Source organism: Elephantulus edwardii, unplaced genomic scaffold (assembly GCF_000299155.1).
Source record: "Elephantulus edwardii isolate Elephantulus edwardi_28Jun2011 unplaced genomic scaffold, EleEdw1.0 scaffold00133, whole genome shotgun sequence".
NCBI classification, from domain to species: Eukaryota; Metazoa; Chordata; class Mammalia; order Macroscelidea; family Macroscelididae; genus Elephantulus; species Elephantulus edwardii.
The window spans coordinates 5,101,367-5,124,475 of record NW_006399883.1 but is presented as its reverse complement, the minus strand read 5'-3'; the positions used below and the strand labels follow the sequence as shown (position 1 = coordinate 5,124,475).

Genomic DNA, 23,109 nt, shown 5'->3' with positions numbered 1-23,109 from the left:
GACTGCCCTCTGCTCTGGGGTCTTTCCTAGGTATAAACTTTTCCTTACATTTACACACACATACACACACACACACACACACATATCTTCACACACACAGAGTGCCAAGCCCCATAGTGGCCAGCTTGTCCTCTCCTCTAGAGCCCTGTCCTGGGTGAATATTCCCCAGCAAATTACACCTCCTTGCTGGTCCTGAGACACCCATCACCCCTCTGCCACCCACATCAGAAAGTCCATCACAAGATGCACTCATCAGTCTCGCTCCTGCCCAGCCCGGCCCCACACCTTCCACAAAGAACTTGGCAGTGGTCTTAGCATCGCCGGCATCACAGGTGTAGGAGTCCTCATCCTCGGGCTGGGCACTGGCGATGATCAGCTTGCGGTAGAGCCCATCACTGACCATCTCGTACTTGGGCCCAGGCTGCAGCTCCACGCCACCCTTGAACCAGCGCACCTGGGCACTGGCTCGAGACACCTGGCACTCCAGCACACCTCGATGCCGCTCCATGGCGATCTTGTCCCGCAGAGGTCGAAGGATGGCAACGGGCAGCTCTACAGGGGTGATGGGCAAGTCAGGTCAGGTGGTCAGTGCACCATTCCCATGCACGGGGCATCTACGGACTGATCCCCGCCCCACGTGCCTGTCTGTCCTTTGTCTGCAGACCCTCCTCCCTCTCCCACAACCCCACCTGCCTACCACACTCTGCCCAGGGCTGCTGCTCTCCTATGATCATGAACACACTACTTCCTGCCACAGATGCCCTTTCTTATGTGTGCAAACATACATGCAAACATGGAGACCACACACGTATACCATGTGCACAGACATACACATCATGAGCCTCTGCAAAGACCACACACGTGTTCATACATACAGGTGCACACTCACAGATCCAAAAGCATGCATTCACACAGGAACACATACAGAAACACCTATGCACACACATATACACAGCGTTCACACAGAACAGTCACATACGTAGATAACTGCATACTGTCCTCACAAACTTAGTACACATGCAGAGACCTCACACATAAACTTACAGACACAGACATCTCATCAGCACCCATGAGGTCTTGCACATATGCATTCACACATGCACACACCATGCACCCCACGTGCACACTTCACACACACACACACCATCAACCATGTATCTAAACGTGTATGCTCATACACATGTACACGCAGGCACACACACACAGCACACATGCACCAAGTGCACATACATGCTGTCTAAACCCTCTTCTCAGCAGCCTCTCACCTTTCACCCGGAGCTGGGCTCGAGACTCTGCACTTTCAGCCACAAATTTTATTTCACCTGCATCTTCTGCCAGTACCCTCCGGTAGATGAGAGTATACGTTTTTCCTGGAGATGAAGCGCACACAGCACCAGGTCAGGGGCACAGGCGAGGGTGCCATGGGGACAGCCCCTCTCTGTGGACTAGGTCAGGGAGGGACTAGGTCAAGGAGGGACGGGGACACCCACCCACTCCTAGCTTGCCCACCAGCATACCTTCCTGGCGAATGCGCACATTGTCACTGGGCCGCAGCTTAGTACCCTCCCGAAACCACTGGCCAGGCACCTCTTCGTGGGAGACCTCACAGCAGAAGGTGGCACCTTCTTTCTCCATCACCTCCACATCCTCCAGAGGCCTCACAATCTGGACATCACGACCTGGGCAGCAAATGAGGCACTGTCACCCTTGGATGCAGGGGGGCTGATTTCCAGCCCCCTGAACCCCAGCTAACTGAGGGCTACAGGCAGGCATGGGGCAGGAGGTACAATCAGAAATACCCAGCACGTGCCTTCTACAGTCCAATCACTTACACAGCATCACCATTCCCTATCTAGTGCCCACCCTTACCTTGCACCTTCAGGGAAGCAGAGCTCTGAGCATCATGGGCATCACACACATAGACACCCTGGTCTGCAAGCTCACACCGGTAAATGATGAGGCTTCTGGAGGCTCCCTGGGCAGCAATGCCCACGCTCTTGCCCACCCGCAGCTCCACGGAGTCCTGTAGAGAGACAGATACAGTCAGGCCCCAGGCAGGCTGCAAAGGTGAGAGAAGAGACTGAGTGAGAGGCAGGTACCTTCAGCCACCGCACGTCAACATTAGGACGTGACAGCTCACACTCCATGGTCACCTTCTCCTTCTCTGTGGCCACCATGTCCTGCAGCGGGCGGACGAACCTTACAGGCAGCTCTAGGGAGGCAGGAGAGGACACTTTTGAACTGGACAAAGCTGCAGAGCCAGCTCAAAGGAGGAGTTCCCAGATGGGAGCGTAGTCCCCACCATCACTGGTCCTTTGTCCCTACATGGGAAGACCCTGGGGCCACATACCAATGACAAGGAGTTTTGCAGATGTGTGCACACCCTCAGCCCTGAAGGCGATAAGACCGCTGTCCTCCAGGCGCAGCTCAGAGAGTGTGAGTGTGTGAGTGGGGCCACTCACAGCCAGGCTGCACGAGGGTCCCGGCTGGAGCCGAAGCCCATCACGAGTCCAGCTTCCTTCGACATCTGCATGTGACAGCTCCACCTCCATGGTGGCTCTGCTCTGCTCCCGAGCCTCCACCGTCTGCAGCCCTCGCACCAGCCGTACCTGGCGTACTGGCGACAGTGCACAAGGGGATGGAATGAGTCACTGCACAGGACGGTGGCTCGGGCCAGAATCAGTGACACTGAAGGGCCAGTGCAGCCTCTGGGAGGTGTGCAGAGATCAGTGAAATGCCTTGACCACACAAGTTGGGATCAGCCCTCGCTCTACTCCCTGGGGTGTCCCTTCTTGAGGTCTGTGGACCAGGTTGTCCCAGATTGGCCTTGCCTATGCACCTGCAACACCACTCACATCCTCCCTGCCCACTCAAGAGTCCACTGTCTCTGCACCCTGCACTCATCCCCCATTCTGATCTGCCTGCCTTGTACACCTCCACACCATGCCCACTCCCGTCCTGCCACACTCACTTTCTACATTGAGCTTAGCCTGTGTCTTGTCATCAGGTGTCTCACAGCCGAAGAAGCCACGGTCAGAGAAGCCAACATTCTGCAGCACCAGGCGATGGTGCGTGCCCTCAGCGTGGATCTGCACGTTCTCACCAGGCACAATGGCAGCCGCATTCCGTGTCCACTTGACAGCAGGCCATGGCCTCGACAGCTCCACCGCCATCGTCACTGAGCCCCGTTCCTCTACTGTTTGTGGCTCCAGTTTCTTTTTAAATAGCACAGGGGCCTCTAAAGTCACAGAAAGGTGAAGGGGGGGGCTGACATCACAGCCATCTTCCACTCAGGAGAGCTAGGGCACAGACCAACTCACCCTCCTCTTCCATGGGCCACAGTCCCCCTTCAAGTCCAGCTACACCTGGCCACAGCCACCCACATGAACTCATTCTAAGGAGAAGATGAAGCCAGAGAGGCTGTTTCTGCTGCAGTACCCCGAACAGCTACATTTGCCCCCACACCTGCATGGTATCATACATGCAGACCCTCAGGTCTACCCAGCTGGGATGTGCCTCCACCTGCAAATTAACAAGGTTTCAGGGACACATAGGTCTCCTACTCCCTCACATCACTCTCTTACTCAATAATCTACAATGAAGTCCTCAGCTGTAATCCTCCAATGATTCCTAGTCCCCTCTGATGACAGCCACCAGCATTGCTCTTTTTGCCTGCACTTCTCTCAGCCAGACCTGCCTTAGCTGCCTCCTGTGCACAGTTAAGTCATTCCAGCCTTCTGGTTGGACATTCATGACAATGCCAACCTCACTCATCCCAGTCTCACCACTTATCTACTCAGTGTGGGTTACCTCTTTCAGGAGGCCTCCCTGGACCACTCAGCCTCCATGGATGCCTCTCCCAGAAACACCCACAGGATGTACCTTCCCGTACACAGAGAAGGTGCCAAGTTTCTCAAGCCCACTTTCTGAACCCTCCGGGCCAACAACTCTGTCACTACTGAGGCTAGTCAAATAAGCGGAACACAAGCCTGGGCGCCGTGGCCACTTCCAAACTTGCCTGCATGAGCAGCAGAAAAAACCAACCCCCAAACCCCCCAAAAACCAAAACCAACACAACCCAGAAAAGAGCAGCAGCAGCAGCCATCTCAAGGTTCTGCTTGGGGCTCAGACCTCTCACCTCGGACCTTGAGGGTTGCCACAGAAGTCGCTCCCTCAGCCTCTGCAGTGATCTGGCCGGCGTCCTCCAGGGCCAGGCCAGAGATGGTTAAGCTGTGGCTGGCCCCACTCTGTGATATAACAAATTTCTCGCTGGACTGCACTGGGATGCCATCACGGTACCACGTAACCACAGCATCGCTGGGGGACACCACGCACTGGAAGGTGGCCTCCTGACCCTCCTCCGCGACCACACCGCTCAGTCCAGACGTGAACTTCACCGAGCGGGGAACTGCAGAGAGAAAGAGAAGGTCAGCATAATCTTTCTGCCAGATGGGTAAGAGGGAGGGAGGGACGGGAGTGGGCGGGACTTTGTATGGAAGGGGGCGGGGTTTGGTTGGGATCCCCGGAGCCGCCAGCAGGCGGGGCTCGAAGGCTGCCACCTACAATCAAGCGCCCCAGAAAGCCCAGCAGAGGGGGCGGGAGGGTCTCAGGGCTACCGGTGGGGTAACAGCGCCGCACATACGTACCACGGACGGAGAGCAAGGCGCGGGTGCTGTCGTCGCGGCTCTCGCACACGTACTCGCCCGCGTCCTCCTCCCGCAGGCCGGTGATGGTGAGGGAGCGCAGCGGCCCCGCCGCCTCCATCCGGAAGCGCTTCCCTGCGCGCAGCTGCGTGCTTCCGCATCGCCACACCACCTCCGCCTGCTCCGGGCTCACCTCGCAAGTCAGCACCACGGTGCCGCCCACATCCCCGCTCCCGGGCTCCAGGGCCCGGGAAAACCGGGCGCTGACCTCTGCAGGGGCAAAAGGTGTCCGTGCGCTGGTTAGGACGGCAGCCAGGCTGCACGCCAGAGTCCCCAGGAGGGGCTGCACCGAGGTGCAGGGTTTCCGCCAAGCCACAGCCTGAGCCTGAGTCCTCAGGGTGCTCGGCACAGACAGGGTGCTCCTGGGTGCGCTTCAGATCTGGGTAGTATGGCAAGTTGGAAGGCTGGCCACCCTCCGTGTGACTTACCTTCCACTTGGACGGGGAAGTCCTGCCGACGGTCGCCCACACGACAGCTGTAGATGGCGCTGTCCAAGGTCTGGGCACCGCGCACGGTCAGCGTGTGAGTGTCCCCCACGCTGACGGCCTCCTGTCGCTTGCTGCGCCGAATCTCCACGCCGTCTTTGAACCAGGCCACAGCGGCCACAGAAGGTGCGGCCAGCACTGCCGTCAGGATGATGTCCTCATGTTCCTTGACAATCAGGGGCTCCTTGCGGCCAGGTTTCTCCACGGCCTCAGGCTCGGGCTCTAGGGGATGGCAGTCATTGTGAGAATTCTGCAAGGGGACCCTATACTCCCTGGCCTCTCCCATGGACTTAGGGGTCAGGCCAGCAGGAAGACCCGACTGTGACATCCTGCCACCTTTCTACAAGGCCCATCTCACTCCAGCTTGGTGGCAGCTGCTCTTCTAATAAATAAACTCAAGAAGATGGAACAAGAGCTGCTAAGTCACAATACAATATTGCTGCTTGCAACACTGCTGCCCAGAACCAATGCCCAAAAGGCCACCAAATGGTAAGAAGGAGCCACTTTGGATCACTGAGCACCAGCAGTCATGGGAGCTCTGCCCCTGGGGGTTGCTCCAATTATCCACAGAGCATCTGCCCCCAGGAAGGTACTGCAGGTAGTGCAGGCATCAGCAGCCTGGCTTGGCCCACCCCACTGCCCACGTGCTCACGCTGACAGGAACAAACAAGGGCTTAGTGAACAAGGCTGTGAGATGTAAGCAGCTATAAAGACCTCCGCCACCCACACTTATAGGCAAAGTGATGCCTCAAAGAGGGAAAAAAGATGCTCAGAGAAACCATAAGGTTACAAAGGGGTACACAGTATCCACCAGAAAGAGACCAGAATGACAGCAGTTGCCTCTCTGCAGCCAGGGTAGGCTAGTGGAACCAATGATGATGCTTGGAAAGGTAGAGGGCCGGTGAAGGAGAGGAAGACCCTCGGTGAGATGGACTGACACAGCAACTGCAGGCATGGGCTCCAGTGTGTCAGAGATGATGAGGATGGCACAGGAGAGAGCAGGGTTTGGGTCTGTCGTTCACAGGGTCACTACGAGTTGAACTTATATCGACAGCACCTTAACAACAACACTGGCAATACTATAAGGGAAAAGCTAAACCTTCCAGGAGGAAGTCTCTATGTGGGGACACACCCCAAGAAGCATACGTCTGAGAGAAGTGGCTCAGTAGAGAGCAAGGCCCATGCAAGGAAGTGGCTAGGAGGTGGATGGGTCTGTGAACAAGCAGGGACATACCTGCTCAGAAGAGACAGTAGGAAGAGGTGGATCAGCCTTGTCCAGACGCCCAAGTGGCTAACCTCAACAACAGCTCATGGCCAGGTCCCCCAAAGCTTGATACTGAATAAAGAATCTGTCTCACTGAAAGCAAGAGCATCCACAGCCCTATGGCCCTGGCGAGGTGCCTACATGGGATGAGAGGGCCTTCAAACAAGGAAGAAGTCTGCTAGCTGACCCGGGGCCGAGTGTGGCTAAGCTGACTCAGAACTGAAGCATTCACAGCTGGCCACTGTATAAAGAAGCCTCAGCGACAAGTTTTCCTTCTGAGAAAGATGAGGGTTAGGATGGAGAAAACTAACAAACCACAGAGGTAAGTTCTGAGCAGAACTGTGCCTCACAACACCATGGACTCTGGCTGTGGGCAGAGACCTGTTCCAGAAACCACTAGGAAAATCTCTGGCACAAGCTGAAACACAGCATGAACAAGGACAGCCGACAGCCCACCACTATATAAAGTCTTGTTTCCCTTTACCCAAGTCTAGCACCCACCTGTGATGTCAAGGCGGAAGGAGACCTTCTGGCCCCCGGCCTCACAGCTGTACTCCCCGGCGTCAGCCTTGCCCGCCTGCTGCACCACCAGCTGCCGCCGGCATCCTGTAGCCTCCACTCGCACCCTTGAGCTTGAACTCAGCTTCTTCCCATCCTTGTACCACACCACCTCTGTCTGGGACTGGGCCACCTCACAGCTCAGTGTGGCGCTGGCCCCCGCCTCAGCCCGCACCTCACTCTGTGCTGCCTGGCCCTTGGCAAACACCACTGTGGGTTCTGGTGACAGAGAGAGACAAAAAGTCAAAGATTCCACCTAAATGGGGAAGACAGCCCTTGGCAAAGAAGCTACTGCAGGCTCTGCTTTAACTCTATGGCTGGGAAGAACCTCAAGCCTTTCTTTTCTCTCTCTTTTTTAAAATCTTACTATGATTTGAGTGTAGAGAGTAAACTAGGATTCCATTCAAACATTCATCCACATTTTACTTTATGTCATTGATAGCAATCCCCACATTATACTAACAGCATTCTCCCCATTATTTCTCCAGGATTTTTGATTCAATACATCCTTCTGTCATTGCCCTTCCTGCCTTCTGAATTTCATCCCTGGACATTTTGATCTTGTAGGGTTGTAGTATTTTCTAAATTCTGAGTACCTCCTTAGTGTAACTGGTCATGTTACAGTTCTGTCCACTGTTGGCTGAAAGCTGTGCCACAGGGGTGAGTTCCTCTCCAGACCCAAATGGTGGCTAAGGGCAATAGTTTCTGGGGTTCTCCCAGTCTCTATCAGACTAGTAATCCTGGCTGGTTTTATGATCTTGAGCTTTGTTCTACATTTATATCCCACTTTTATCCAGGACCCTCTATTATGATCTGGTTCAGAGCAGTCACAACTCAAAAGTGAAGAGAAACAGCTGCAAACATTAATTAATAATCAAAATATGTTATGTACAAATCTAGGAAAATTGAAAGATCTGAAAAATGAAACAGAACACATAAGATTCATATCCTAGGCATTACAAGCTGAAATATATTCTGACTGACCATTCTGAATCAAAATTATATGTATATAATAAAAGATAATATAAACATAATATAATTATATATTATATACTCTGTATATAATATATAATTATATATAGTAGAAAGACAGTATAAAATTATATGTATATAATAAAATACATTATAAAATAAAATGTATATCATGCCAGAATGACAAATTGGTAAAGAATGGAATACCATTTGTCATCAAAAAGAATATTTCAAAATCTTCCCTGAAGTACAATGCTATTGGTAATAGAATAATATCCATATATATACAAGCAAGACCTGTTAATATGACCATTATTCAAATCTATCTACCAACCAGTAAAGCCAATGATAAAGAAATTGAGGATTACTACCAACTTTTGCACTTTGAAATTAATCAAACATGCAACAAGATGGATATTTGGTGACTGGAATGCAAAAGTTGGATACAAAGGAATAGCAGTCAGTAAATACAGCCTTGGGACAGAAATGATGAAGATCACAGGAAAAGGACATCATGCTTGGAAGGGCAGAGAGTCACACAGGATAGGAAGGCCCTGGCTGAGATGGATTAACATAGTGACTGTGGCAATGGGGGCAGGTGTGTCAGAGACAATAAGAATGGCTCAAGATTGGGCAGGGTTCAAAGCTATTGTTAATAGGGTTGCTATAAATCATAGTCAACTCAACGGCACATAACAACACATTTTTTTAAACAATGTAATAGAGACTATACAGATGGACTTCACCTGACAATACACAAGAATTAAACTGACTACATCTGTGGAAAGAGAAGGTAAAAAAAATCTCAACATCACTGATCAGGACAAGGCCAGGGACCAACTGAGGGACAGACCATTTTCATAAGAAAATTCAAACTTAAGTTGAAGAAATTGAAAACACCGCAAAAGCCAAAAATACAACCTTGAGTTTCCCCACTTAAATTTCAAAACATCTCAATAATAGATTTGATTCGTTGTGGAGTACTATGTGTAACTTAAAAACTATCAAGAATTCATTAAATAATATACAATATGTATAAATCTAAAAGAAATAATTAAGAGTGGCATAATCAGTCACAAAAAGCCAATTATGGCATAAGACCACATTTGAAGAAGCTAAGGAAAGGTTACACTCATATCAAATCATTTCTGGATGGTTAACAGGAATATGAAGGGAGGAAGAGAGGAGTAAAAATTAATAAATAGACAAATTTGGTGAAGAGAAAGACAATATACAATAAGAGGTTGGTCAGACATTGTAATCAATTACACTAATCAATTGCAATTAATGTTGTAAAGCAAAATGTGTTAGTGATTAGGTAAAAACCAGATTGATTTGTAAACGTTCATTCAAATAAGATTCTATTTTTTTAAAAGTCACAATTTATGTTTTGAATAAAAACACTCAAAGAAGAGACAAGTTATGGGATGGCATCAAAGACGTCACATAGGAAGCAAAACGTCATTAAAAAGGAAAGACCAAAATGGATGTCAGAAGAGACTCCACAACTTGCTCTTTAGCATCATACAAAACTCACTGCCACCCCCACTGGAGTGGGTTCCAAATTACAGTGACTCTCCCGCAGGCTTCTGAGCCTATCAGTCACACAAGAGGAGAGTATCCACCTGTCTCCCAAAGTGCTGCTGGTGGATGAGAACACCAGGAGAGAAGCACAGCCTTCAGACTGCCGGCACAACGTGACCACACTACTTGAGCTCCCCACTCTCGAATGCAGAGAAGATAAAGCAAAAAGAAGAAATTATGAAGACAACTAGCCATAATTTCATAAGAAATTGTGAAGATATGGAGTTAAAAAGCCAAAATGGAAGAGCACGTTTGGCATTTCTTAAGCGGAAAGGACTGAAGAAAGTGTTCAAGCCTCACATTGCAATACTGAAGGATTCTATGAGCAAAACATTAGATGATGCAGGAAACATTAAAGAAGGAAGGAGTACACAGTTACTTTACCAAAAAGAATTCATTGACACTGAGCCATTTTGGGAAGTAACATATGATCAGGAATTAATGATATTGAAGGAAGAAATCAAAGCTGCACTGAAGACATTGGCAAAAAATATGGCACCAGGAATGGACACAATACAAAGTGAGATGTTTCTGCAAACAAATGCAGCCCTGGATATGTTCACTCATTTGTTGTTGTTATGTGCCATCAAGTCGTCTGAGACTCATAGTGAGAGTCCTAAATGCCATTCTATCCTGTGCCAGCCTCGCTGTCTCAAACACACTCATTCCCACCACTCCACTCACAGAATCGATCCATCTTATGGAGAGTCTTCCTCTCCTGCACCGTCCCTCCACTCTCCCAAACATTATGTCCCTCTCCAAGGACCAGTCCCTCCTTGCAACATGCCCAAAGTATGTCAGACGAAGCTTCAGAATCCTTGACTCCAAGGAGCATTCCGACTTCACCTTCTCCAGGACAAACCTGTTTGTTCTCCTAGCAGTCCATGGTATATGCAACACTCTTGTTCAGCACCACAGCTCAAAGGCATCAATTCTCTTTCTATCATCCCTATTCACTGTCCAACTCTCCAATGCATAGCAGGTAATTGTGAAGACTATAGCCTGGATCAGGTGCACCTTAGTCTCCAGCCTGACATCATTGCTCTTCAGTACTCTTGAGAGGTCCCTCACAGCTGACTTTCCCAATGCAATTCATCTCCTGATTTCCTGGCTGCTGTTACCAAGAGTGTTGACTGTGGAACCAAGTAAACTAAAACTGTTAACTATCTCAATCTCTTCACCATCCATACTGATGCTGCCAATTGGGCCAGTGGTGAGAATCTTTGTTTTCTTGATGTTGCGCTAAGAAATCTGATTACATGGCGAACCACTGAAAGGGATCCATATTTGTTCCCATTCCAAAAAGATAATTCAGCAAATTTGGAAATTATGAAACAGTATTGTTAATATCACAGGACAAGCAAAATCTATTGGAGATTATAAATCATCAATATTGTCTTCTCCAGACAAGGCTGTTACATGCAGATGACCCACCTGTGACATTCAGGTGGAAGGAGACCTTCTGGCCCCCGGCTTCACAGATGTACTCCCCGGCATCCGCCTTGCCCGCCTGCTGCACCACCAGCCGCCGCGCTCGGCCTGTAGCCTCCACATGCACCCTTGAGCTCGGACTCAGCTTCTTCCCATCTTTATACCATACCACTTCTGTCTGAGCCTGGGCCACCTCACAGCTCAGTGTGGCACTGGCCCCTGCCTCAGTCTGCACGTTGCTCTGGGCTGGCTGCTCCTTGACAAACACCACTGTGGGCTCTGGGGACAGAGAGTGACACGTAGTTAGAGACACATACCTGGTTTCAATCCATTTCATTGAGGAGTTCAGTACATTTTCTCCTTAGCCCTATGATCTCAAGTGTCCTGTAAGCTGCTAGACTTGAGTTCACAAACACAAGGACCCTTGTCACAAGCTACAATTTGGTATGTACTGAACAAAGAGCAACTATTAAGATATTCCAGCAACTTGTTGCTGTTGTTGTGTACCATAGAGTCTAAACTGACTCATAGCTGACCCTGCTGTGGGTTTTCAGAGGCAGTTAATCACATGGAAGGAAACTGTCTATTTTTCTCCCACAGAGCAGCTGGTGGCCTCAAACCACGTGCCTTTGGGACTGCAGTGCAGCTTCTTGCCACTAGGCCACCAGAGCACCCTTCCAGCAACTTAGCTGCTAATAGGTTGTCGTTTGCACGTAACTGTCTTCACTGATTGGGCAGGGCAGTCTCATTCACTAGAGTACTCAAGTATATGGTACAAGGCATGTGCTCCATAAACATACCGCACCTGCTTATCAAAGTATAACTCACATGGAGTGCACTAACTGCAACTGCACAACTCAATTAACTATATATAAATATGTATGTGTGTGTGTGTGTGTGTGTGTGTAAATATCTCTTCATGTAACCACTGCATAGAAAAATACCTTATCTGACCACCCTCCCAGTCATTGACCTCCCTCAAAAAAGAACCAACATTTATCATCATATATTAGTTTTATCCATTCTTCATGAGTCAGAGACAGCTTGAAGGCAACTAAAAAACAATTCTAAATATCGTAAGAATAAAATGCTATAGTATATAATCTTGTGGGTTTGGTGTTTCATTATAAACGTATGAAAAAATTATTTATGCTATGGCATTTGGCAGTAGTTTATTTTTTGCTGTTACCATATAGCTGTGAATGGTCTGAATATACAGCAAATGCATTTTTTCTTTTATTCTTCATGATCATTGAAGTTGTTTATAATCTGAAGACACTATGAGCAAAACTGCTAGGAACACTCTTGAATATACCATTATTGGGCACATGAACATGTTAGGGCAGATGGTAGGCCTATCTTAGGATTTAAGGTTGTTGTTGTTTGGTGCTTCAAGTCACTTGCAACTCATAGCAACCCTATGTACAATAGCCCTGAAATCTGCTCTATCCTGCACCAAACTTCACCGTCTCTGGCACACCTACCCTCTTTACTCCAGTCACTGAATCAATCCATCTTATCGATGGTCTTCCTCTCTTGTGTTGTCCCTTCACGCTGCCAAGCATGATGCCCCTCTCCAAGGACTGGCCCATCCTTGCAACATGCCCAAAGTAAGTTAGACGAAGCCTCAGAATCCTTGCTTCCAAAGAGCAACTAACATACAAAACTCACTTGTCTTACTTGAAATTTCTAATTAAAGGGAAAATTTTTCTTTAACACTGAAGCAAGTAAACAGACAGGAACTTTGAACTCAGCCTGGAGTTCTTACCAAATAACTACTATTACACTGCAAGATTTGTGAGAAAACAAGACACAAGATAGCACCTCCCACCATCCACTTCCTCCTGGTCATGCTCCTCAGGAACAAACAGGGACTTTGAGAACTCACCTGTGACATCCAGGTGGAAGGAGACCTTCTGGCCCCCGGCCTCACAGCTGTACTCCCCAGCGTCTGCCTTGCCCGCCTGCTGCACCACCAGCCGCCGCACTCGGCCAGTGGCCTCCATGCGCACCTTCGAGCTCGAGCTCAACTTCTTTCCATCTTTGTACCACGTCACCTCTGTCTGGGCCTGGGCCACCTCACAGCTCAGCGTGGCGCTGGCCCTCGCCTCAGTTTGCACCTCATTTTGTGCTGGCTGTTCCTTGGCAAACACCACTGCAGGCTCTGGGGACAGATAGGACAAATGATCAGCGATACCATCACAGTCAGGAGGCAGTGCTGGACAGGAGGCCTACGCGAGAGTCAAGAGATTCAGGCTCTACTTCTAGCTCAGAGACATGGCGAAGCACCAGGCATTTCTTAATAACACTGTAATGCATTTATTTGCATCGCTGTCATGGGTGGAGTGTTTCGTGGTGGGACACTCTATGAGTCTGCCTCTGTGCTCTGGATGTTGCCCTAGGAGAGAACTACCACGATGATATGGACCTTCCCATTAACCGGATCAGAATTTTTTCCACAATGAAATTCCAGGAACTGGAAGAAGTCTAATTCTGCAGACATAGCTATTCCTCTATCCCTGTAGTGAGACTGTGCTGTCTCAGTTCCTGTAGCATTTTTCAATTACTCTAAGTCTTCTATCTAGTAGAGCATAATGGTCTCACTTTACTCTTTCAAAGAGGAACTTGCCAGTAATTAATCCTTGGAATAAACTTGCCAATTTTTTGCACTCTCCTCTAAAAAAAATAAGTTAACATGCCTTTTGATTGAGAATGAACATTTTGAAGTCTTCCTTGGATACCACATCATTTATCTAGGTCTTCTTTAGTGTCTCTCAAAAATGTTTCATTTTCTGGAACCGGGCCTTAAACATCTTTTATTAAACTTGCAACTTGAAACACAGTATGTTTGATACTTCTAGAAATCTTTTGACATTTCAGATTTCAAATAAGGTGTTCTTTGTCTACTTTCATACATGGCAAACTTCAATTCTCTTAGTGATTCTAGTAATTTATCTTTTGACTTTTTTATTAAAAGTAATCATCATCTGGGAGCAGCACTTGTTACTTTCAAATTCTGTACTATTGTATCATTTTTCTACTTCCTAAGCTTTACAGTGTTGGCTAGAGGCTGTGAGTCACTCTCCTTGTGTTCTAACTTCAGAGCGAAGGCTTTCATGGCAGCAAGAGGTTATTTGCTGCCTTTGCAACCATGTTCCCCACTATTACAAATGATGCCGCTGAGTTTCCCACATTTGGGGAAACCATAAGGGCCAGCACACCCAGAGAGCAATGGGTAACTCTCACCCTGGGAACCACCTTTGTGATCCTGGTACCTCCCCTGCTAGATGAGTTTGGGAACAAGAGTGTTGATGTCAGCTCTTATTCTCTGCAGTAGCCCTGATCAAATTTCGAAGGGGTAAGGCAGAGTATGTATCTCTTTTAGCTCTCATTCCTAGGAATTTTTTCATAAATGGTTAGATTTTTCTCAAATACTTTTCTTTTGCATTTATTAAAATAACTACATGGCTTTTTCTCTTTCAATTTGTTAATGCCATGGATAATATCAGTTTACTAATCAATATTCATCAATCGTGCATTCCTGATCTCTGCCCTTGCTCACTTCTTGGTTTATTGCTGGATTCACTTTGTCAATATTTTGTTTGGGATCTTAGCCTTGATATTCCATAAGAAAATTTTAATTCTTCATATTTCCCTTATCAGATATCATGGACTGCTAGAAGAACAAACAGGTTCATCCTAGAAAGGGTGAATGAAACCAGCCTGTTCCTCGGAGGCAAAGATTTTGAAGCTCTGTCTGACATATTTGGGGCATATTGCAAGGAGGGACCAGACCTTGGAGGGAGGTACCATGCTTGGGAGGGTTGGGGGACAGCACAAGAGAGGAAAAGATCCTGGATGTGATGGACTGATTCAGTGACTGGGGTAATGGGGGTAGGTGTGTCAGAGACAATGAGCTTGGCACAGGATAGAGCAGGTTTTGAGCTGTTGTATAAGGGTCACTATGAGTCACAAGCGACTTGACAGCACATAACAACAACAATTACTAGCTACATAAGATACGTTGGAGAGTGTCTCTTCTCTTGGGAATAATTTTATGACCTTGGAATAACTTCTTCCCAGAATACTTATCATTTTACCATTAGAGCCTCTTGAGCTCTAGATGGGGGCAGGGGGACACTTTTTAATTGGATCAATTTCTTTAATAGCTCTAGAACTCTTTGGTTATCTATTTCTTTTTGTATCTGATTCCCATTACTATTTTGAGGAATTTCTTTTTTATTCCTAGATTCTATTCAGTGTTTTATCATGAAAGGGCACTGAGTTTTGTCAAATCCCTTCTGTGCATCAATGCATATAGTACTTTTGCATATATGACCATGTAGTACTTTTCCTTTATTGTATAAAAGTGATTCATTTTCTAATGTTGAACCATTACTGAATTTCTGAAATAAATCTCACTTGAAAATTGCATATAATCTTTCAAGTTTTTTGGTTTGATTTGTTAGTTTTGGTAAAGGCTTTTTGCATTTATACTGCTCAGAGATGTTGTTCTGCAGTGTTCTTTTCTTGTAGTGTCTTTGTCTGGATTTAGTATCAGAGCACTGTTAGTTAGTGTCATAGAACAAGTTTGGAACTGTCCAATGTGGTTTTATTTTCTGGAAAAGTGTAAAAAGGATTGCGGTGAAAAAAACGGGGTAATGATAGGCAAGGTCCAACGGTGACTGATTTTATGAAACATACTGTTTATGAAGAATACTGTGAAACAAATGTATACAAACTTTGTAAACAAACCAATTTTTAAAAAAGGGGGGGAAAGATTGAAGTCCTTCTTCTCTACATGTTTGGTAGAATTCTCTAGGAAGCCTTCTGATCTAGCGACTCTTCTTTGTTTGGAAGGTTTTGATTGCTGATTCAATCTCTTCACTTTTTAGAAGTATGCTGATATTTTCTATTTTTTCTCATGTAAATGTAAATACTTCATGAAATTTATCCATTTCACCTAGATTACACAGTTTTATGACACACAATTGTTCAGAGTAATCGTTTAACCTTATTTCCATAAGATTGGTTGTAACAGTACCACATTTATTTCTGATTTTATATATTTACATGGCGTTCCCCCCTTTTTCAGATAGCAAACTCCTGTTGACTTTATTAATCTTTTCAACAAAAGCTACCTCTGATTTCGTGATTCTTTCTATTTCTCTGGCCTCGGCCTCTGCTCTGCTCTTTGTTACCCTTTTTCTCAGGTGGCTTTAGGTTTGGTTTACTCCTCTTCGTCTAACTCCTCAAGTTGTAAAGTTAGATTACTGATTCATGATCTGTATGCTATTTTAATGTCAGTTTATATAAGTTTCTCTCCTAGGACCATTTTCATTGTGTCCTAAAAACTTTCATATGCTGTATTTTCTATTTTAATTCCACTCTAAGCATTTTCTGATCTCCTTTTAATTTCTCCCTTGATCCACTGGCTTTTGAAGAGTTTATTGTTTCATTTCCATCTAATTATGTATTTTCCATAGCTTCCCCCGCTCCCCATTACTGACTTAGAATTTCACCCTTTTGTGGCCAGAAAAAAAAATCTATATGATGTCAATATTTTTTTGAGACTTTACGAGGTGGCATGTGAGCTCTCCTGGGAAATGATGTGCGTGCACTGGAGAAGAACATATATTGGGATGTTGCTGGAAGGAGATTGCCAAATATGGCCACTCGCACTAGTGGGTTTACAGTGTAATTCAGGTCCTCTGTTTCCTTACTGATCTTCTCTATGAACCAGACAAAAAGAATAACTTTATGGGTTTTTTTAGGAAGAGAGTCTTAGCCTCAAGTTTATATATAAAATCATCATCATCATCATCTGCTGCTGCTGCTGCTGCTGCAAAAGACCAGAGAATTGTAAAACAAAGGAGACAAAAAGGGCTTTAAGCCACATCTGGGACTACAAAACTAAGCACTGTTGTCAGTGGGGAGAAAAGACCTAAAGAAAAAATTAACTGTTCATCTTTTTCCTTCCACACCAGTGAGCCTCCTGAGGTCCCAACTTTGAGCAGAAAATTAAGAAGGTAGGAAGACGGGTAATAGGAAAACAAACAGTTTAACAGAAACACAACAAAGACCTCTTGGAGGTTATAAATCAATCACATTGTCATCTCCAAACATAGCTGCCACCAAACCCAGAAGACTCGCCTGTGATGTCCAGGCGGAAGGAGACCTTCTGGCCCCCGGCCTCACAGCTGTACTCCCCGGCGTCCGCCTTGCCCGCTTGTTGCACCACCAGCCGCCGCCCACGACCTGTGGCCTCCACATGCACCCTCGAACTCGAGCTCAGCTTCTTTCCATCTTTGTACCATGTCACCTCTGTCTGGGCCTGGGCCACCTCGCAGCTCAGCATGGCGCTGGCTCCTGTCTCAGCCTGCACCTTGCTCTGTGCTGGCTGCTCCTTGGCAAACACCACTGTGGGTTCTAGGGAAGCAGGAGACATGTGATCAGAAGCACAAAGCTGGTCCTAATCCAGTTAACACTTAAACATTAGAGTTTAATAGATGGTCCCTAGAGTCCAGTGATCCTATGTGGATTCTTAAGACTATCTTTGCAAACCCATGTTTATTGTGGCTTTGTTCACAATAGCAAGGAGTTGGAAGCAACCTAGGTGTCCATCAACAAACAAATGGATAGAGAAGCTGTGGTATATTCACACAGTGGAATACTACGCTACATTGAAAAACAAGGAACTCATGCAATATTATTCAAAATGGGTGACCCTGGAGGACATTATGCTCGGTCACAAAAGGACAATTACTGCATGGTGCCACTGTTGTAGAATGGGATTGACCTTGGTGTTGGGGGGAGACTGAGAAAGACTGGTTCAATAATGTATACTGCATTGAAACAGATGAGGGAGAAAACTGTTTAAAAGGGATATGTGATTAGGTGTTTTTGTCATGACAGGAGTCCAGAGCAAAGGCTGCATAGTGGAGTGGACCTGGGGGAGGGTTTATAAAACAATGAGAAAATTTTTCTTTTTTTAAAAAAAAAAGACTATCTTCACAAACACAAGGATCCCTGCTACAGAGCTACAATCTGAGGGTAACTTGAATTAGGAGAATTTTGGCAGTGGCCAAAGATGTTTCAGTTAAATAGTCTCTTGTCTTTAGCATATGACAGTCAGTGCTGGGTGGCAGGGTAGTCTTGTTCAGTGTGTGATGTGCTCTATCAATTATTCCACCTGTTTATCAAGGCGTAACTTACACGTAGTTAAGTTCACTAATTGTAGCTGTAGGAGTCAATGAACCTTATGTATTCACACCCCCATTAAACCACTACACACATCAAACATAGACCATTTCTGGTCCCCAGTCACCACTGAACTCCTACAAGAGAACCCCTATTTTAATTCTCTTGTCATAAGTTATTTTACCCTTTTCTTTAATGTCACATACAATTATATATAGATATAAATGGTGAAGAGATTGGGATTGTTAACAGCTTTAATTTGTTTAGTTCCACAGTCGACATTCTCGGCACCAGCAGCCAGGAAATTGAAAGACGTATTGTATTGCGAAAGTCTGCTGTCAGAGACCTTTCCAAAGTACTGAAGAGCAACAATGCCAGTATGGATATTAAGGTGCACCTGATACAGGCCATGGTCTTTGCAATCACTTGCTATAAAACAGAAAGCTGGAGAACGACTAGGGATAAGAGAAGGAGAATTGATGCCTTTGAGATGTGATGTTGGAGAATAGTATTGAATATACCATGGACTGCTAAGAAAATGAACAGGTTCATTCTGAAGAGGGTAAATCCAGGCTGCTCCTTGGAGACAAGGATTCTGAAGCTTCATCTGATAGATTCTGGACATGTTGCAAGGAGGGACGAGTCCTTGGAGAGGGACGTCATGTTTGGGAAGGTGAAGGGACAGCTCAGGAGAGGAAGACCTTCGATGAGATGGATTGATTCAGTGACTGGAGTTATGGGGGTAGGTGTCTCAGAGACGGTAAGATTGGTGCAGGATAGAGCAGGGCTTAGGGCTGTTGTACATAGGGCCGCTATGAGGCACAGATGATCATAACAACACAGCACATAACAACAACAACAACAATACACATGTACAGAGAGAGAGAAATCAAAGGATATATTCCATTGGGCAAAAGTTCTCTTTAAAGTGTTAAAATGAAATAAGTCACTTTGAGAAGGAGGGTGCATTTAACACAAGTCATGATAGTTTCAATTGCCTCATATGCATGAGAAATCTGGTCTATGAATAAGGAAGAAAATTGAAGCTTTGCATTTGTTGATGTCGAAGAGTACTGACTAATTTGTCTTGGAAGAAGTACAACCAGAATGTTCTTTAGAGACGATGATGGTGAGATTTCATCCCACATACTGTGGACATGTTATCAGGAGGGTCTACTCCCTAGAAAAGGGCATTTATGGTTAAAAAACTGGAAAATCTTTACTAAAACAGACTGATATAGTGAGAAGAAAAGAGCTCAAACCTAGCTAGACTGTGAGGATGGTACAAGACTAAACAGCACTTTGTTCTGTCATACCTGGGGTTGCTGCAAGTCAGAGCAACGAGGGAGTACTACAATGCTTCCATGACTGGGTCTTTCGTCAGTGTGCTATCTATAAAATAGATCCTTATTGACGTACTACATGTAGTTTTGTCTTTTGCCACTCAGGATTTCCTTGTACACCACTATTTAGTTTCCCTTTTCTCTTTGAGGATCACTAGAGTTATATTTAGGAAGCTCTGGTGGCCTAGTGATAAGAAGCTGTGCTGCAATACCAAAGGCACACAGTTCAAATCCACCAGCTGCTCCGTGGGAGAAGGATGTACAGTCTGTCTCTTCCTGTGCGATTAACTGCCTCTGAAAATCTGCTCAAGGGTCAGCTATGGGTCAATTCCAACTCAAAGGCACACAACAACAACAACAGAGTTCTATTTAATGTGCAATACTAGAAGAAAAGCTGTGATGACCATGTGTAATTGGCTGGCACACATGTAGATCTGGGCTTGGCTTTGAGATGTTTACAAATAGGTTTTTTTAAATAGTCATACCCACTTACCGACACACCAGAAGTACATGCAAGTTCCACCTGCTCTGCATCTTGACAACACTTCCAGAATATCAGAAAATCAGAGGTTTGAGGGTCCAGGCCTTCACTGTAAGTGGAGTGAAGAACTGCATCCTAAACTCTGCAAGTTTCTCTAAAGAACTTGAGAGCTCTGAACCTTCACAGGGCAAGGAGCTAAGAAGACAGGCAGAAAATTTCTAAAAGCAGAGAGAACTTGCCATGTTCTGAAAACATTATGGAAAGTTTATGGCTATGGAAGGACTCACCTCCCAAGCTCTCAGAAGGACTCTGTGGAGTGTTCATGTCCAGAATCAGGAAAGAACCAGAGATTAATGACTCTATCAATACTACAATGTAGCCTAAAGTCAACTGAGTCCTAAAATGTATTAAGGTTTCCATTCCTTCTCTATCCTGCCCACCAAAAGAAAGACTAAGCCCACTGTCTGATAGAAGATCATATTATCTACATTCAACAATTTTTAATACAATGTATAACAGTCAAATATTTGTTGCCATGCCAAATATAGTGCCAAATGATGTTATGAGGCCAGAGTATCACCATACTTAATATTTTTAAAAATCAGAAGAACCAAGGAAGGAGTTTTTCTTTTGCTTTTTAAGGAGAGGAGCAAACTGGGGGTGGGGAGAAAAGCGCAACAATGAATGAATGGAAGTCCAAAAGAAATTAAAAAATAAATAAATATACTGTACTATTAAAAAATCAGAAGGAAAAAATTAGATGAAAGATTTACAAAAAGAGTTCAATGAAAGTTTGAGGACTTGAAAGGACAAGAACAAATAAAATTTTACAATACAAGTTAATTTGACAGCAAATTAAATGCACAGAAGTAGTGTTTGAATTAAATAAAATCTTCCAGAATTTCATGTCTACCAGAAGCCCAGAATACAGCCTTACTGGAAATAAGAGATTTTGCAGGTACAAATAATTAAAGTAATGTCACACTGGATTAGGATGGGCTCTAAATTCAATACTGATGTCCTTATAAGAAAACTATGCAAAGAACCAGTAGAGCAAGGCCTTGTGACGATGGAGACAGAGACCAGAAAGAAGTCTACAAATGAAAGAAAGCCAAGATTTAACCAGAGCCACCTCAAGTCAGTACACGTTCTTCCCTAAAGTTTAGAGAGCAATGCCCTGCCAGGATGTTCATTCCTTATTTACGGCCTCTAGACTGTGAGAGAATAAGGTTCTGGTGTTTTAAGCCACCTAGTTTGTGGCTTTTTGTCACAACAGTTCTTGAAAACCAATGATCTAACAGCATAACTACAGCCTAGGAAGAGGAGAGAAAATATGAGGCAGAACGGAGACTGGCCTGCAGTTTCCCAAAATCAGTGAAAGACAGCAACTTAGAGATTTCAAATTCTTTGCAATTCTAAACTGGGTGAATACAAAGAAAACCACATTTTTTTTTGTCTTACCAGAGTAAAGCTGGAAAGAAATGAAGGAAAGAAGGAGGGAGGGAGGGAGGGAGGGAAGAAGGAAGGAAGAAGGAAGGAAGGAAGGAAGGAAGGAAGGAAGGAAGGAAGGAAGGAAGGAAGGAAGACCTTAAAAGGAACCGGAAGCATGACCCTCAAAGGAACAACTGAAAGTCACACTTTGGAAGCCAAAGACAACGAAATATATCTTTAAAATATTCAAAGAAAGCTGCTGGTAAGTGGAATTTGATACCCAGACAAAAAAAAGTCTTCATTCTGAAGACAAATAAAAATATATGGACACAAACAAAAGCTAAAGAACATGTCACCAGGAAACTTTCAAAAATAAATATTAACAGAATCCTTCAAGTAGAAGGAAAAATAACCCCAAAAAGAATGAAGAGCAATAGAAAGGACCAGTAAGTAGTAAATAGGTGGGTAAAAAGTGATCATTATCTCACAGCAATCAAAATATTTGTAGAATTAAAATTTAAAGACAAAATGGAAAAGGAAAAAGGAGTGAAAAATTGTAGCATTGCTGGAGAAATGATAAAATAATAATTTACACGAAAATATGACAAGCTAGGGACCTCTCCAAATTATTGAATTATTGAGGAGTAATGATATGGGTTTGAGGATGAGTGCATCGGATTTAGGCCCTGGTCAATGAATAAGGATGGCAGAAAAAGAATTGATGCCTTTGAGCTGTGGTCTTGGAGAAGAGCACTGAACATCTCATGGATGGCCAAGAGAACAAAAAAATGTCTTGGAGAGGATGCAGCTGGAGTGTTCTTTGGAGGCAAGAATGATGAAGCTTTGCCTCACACACTTTGGCCATATTGCTAGGAGAGACTACTCCTTGGAGAAGAACATGATGCTGAGAAAGTTGGAGGGTCAACAAAGGAGAGGAAGACTCTCAATAGGTGGACTGATACGGTGACTGATGCAAAGGGCTCTTGTGTGTTGGGAAGTGTGAGAATGGTGCAGGGTAGAACAGGGTTCAGGTATTTTGCTTATAGGGTCACTAGGAGTCATACATGACTGGACAGCACCTAACAACAACAATGACAAGTATATAGTTTGTAATCTCTAGGGCACTTTCTTTTTTTTAATAAATGGAAAACTGTTTTATTCTGTACTTTTTAAGGTCAGTAATAATTTTAAGTTGTAAGCAAGACCATTGGAAATTTTATGTTTTCTTTGCATCTGGTGCCACGTATATTACACATAGTTGGTAACTAAGGGCACACAGTTGACAGCTTCACCAAGTGATTCTGTAGCTAAAGTTGTAGGTGATGACAAGTTCGAACTATTCTCCAAAAGCTGATGATTTTAATCCACCCAGCAGCGCCCTGGGATGAAATCCCAGCTGTCTGTTTCCATAATGACAGTCAAGAAAATCCTGCCAAGCTCAATTCCACTCTGAACACAGAGGGTCCCATGAATTGTCATCAACTCAGCTGCAATGCATTTGGGTTTTTCGTTTACAAATGTTGTTCCTTAATATAAAATGCCCTCCTTCTCCATCTGCTAGATCCTAACTTATCCTTCCAATTCAGGGCAGAGCTCTCTTCATGGTCTTGGGCTGAGCCCTCCAAAGAAGCAAAGCCAGTGAGGTGGATGCATGCAT

At 45.3% G+C, this 23,109-nt stretch overlaps 1 protein-coding gene across 1 annotated transcript in view; it reads right to left on the bottom strand.

Moving 5' to 3' along the window:
- Window positions 1-23,109, bottom strand: part of OBSCN (obscurin, cytoskeletal calmodulin and titin-interacting RhoGEF) — a 212,129-nt gene that overhangs the window by 103,686 nt on the left and 85,334 nt on the right. The window contains 14 exon segments of the mRNA XM_006894039.1: window positions 286-552; window positions 1,266-1,370; window positions 1,518-1,679; window positions 1,870-2,023; window positions 2,100-2,212; window positions 2,351-2,617; window positions 2,972-3,238; window positions 4,139-4,408; window positions 4,647-4,913; window positions 5,132-5,410; window positions 6,954-7,229; window positions 11,001-11,276; window positions 12,886-13,161; window positions 17,151-17,426. Of these exon segments, the coding sequence (XP_006894101.1) occupies window positions 286-552; window positions 1,266-1,370; window positions 1,518-1,679; window positions 1,870-2,023; window positions 2,100-2,212; window positions 2,351-2,617; window positions 2,972-3,238; window positions 4,139-4,408; window positions 4,647-4,913; window positions 5,132-5,410; window positions 6,954-7,229; window positions 11,001-11,276; window positions 12,886-13,161; window positions 17,151-17,426 (3,255 nt within the window).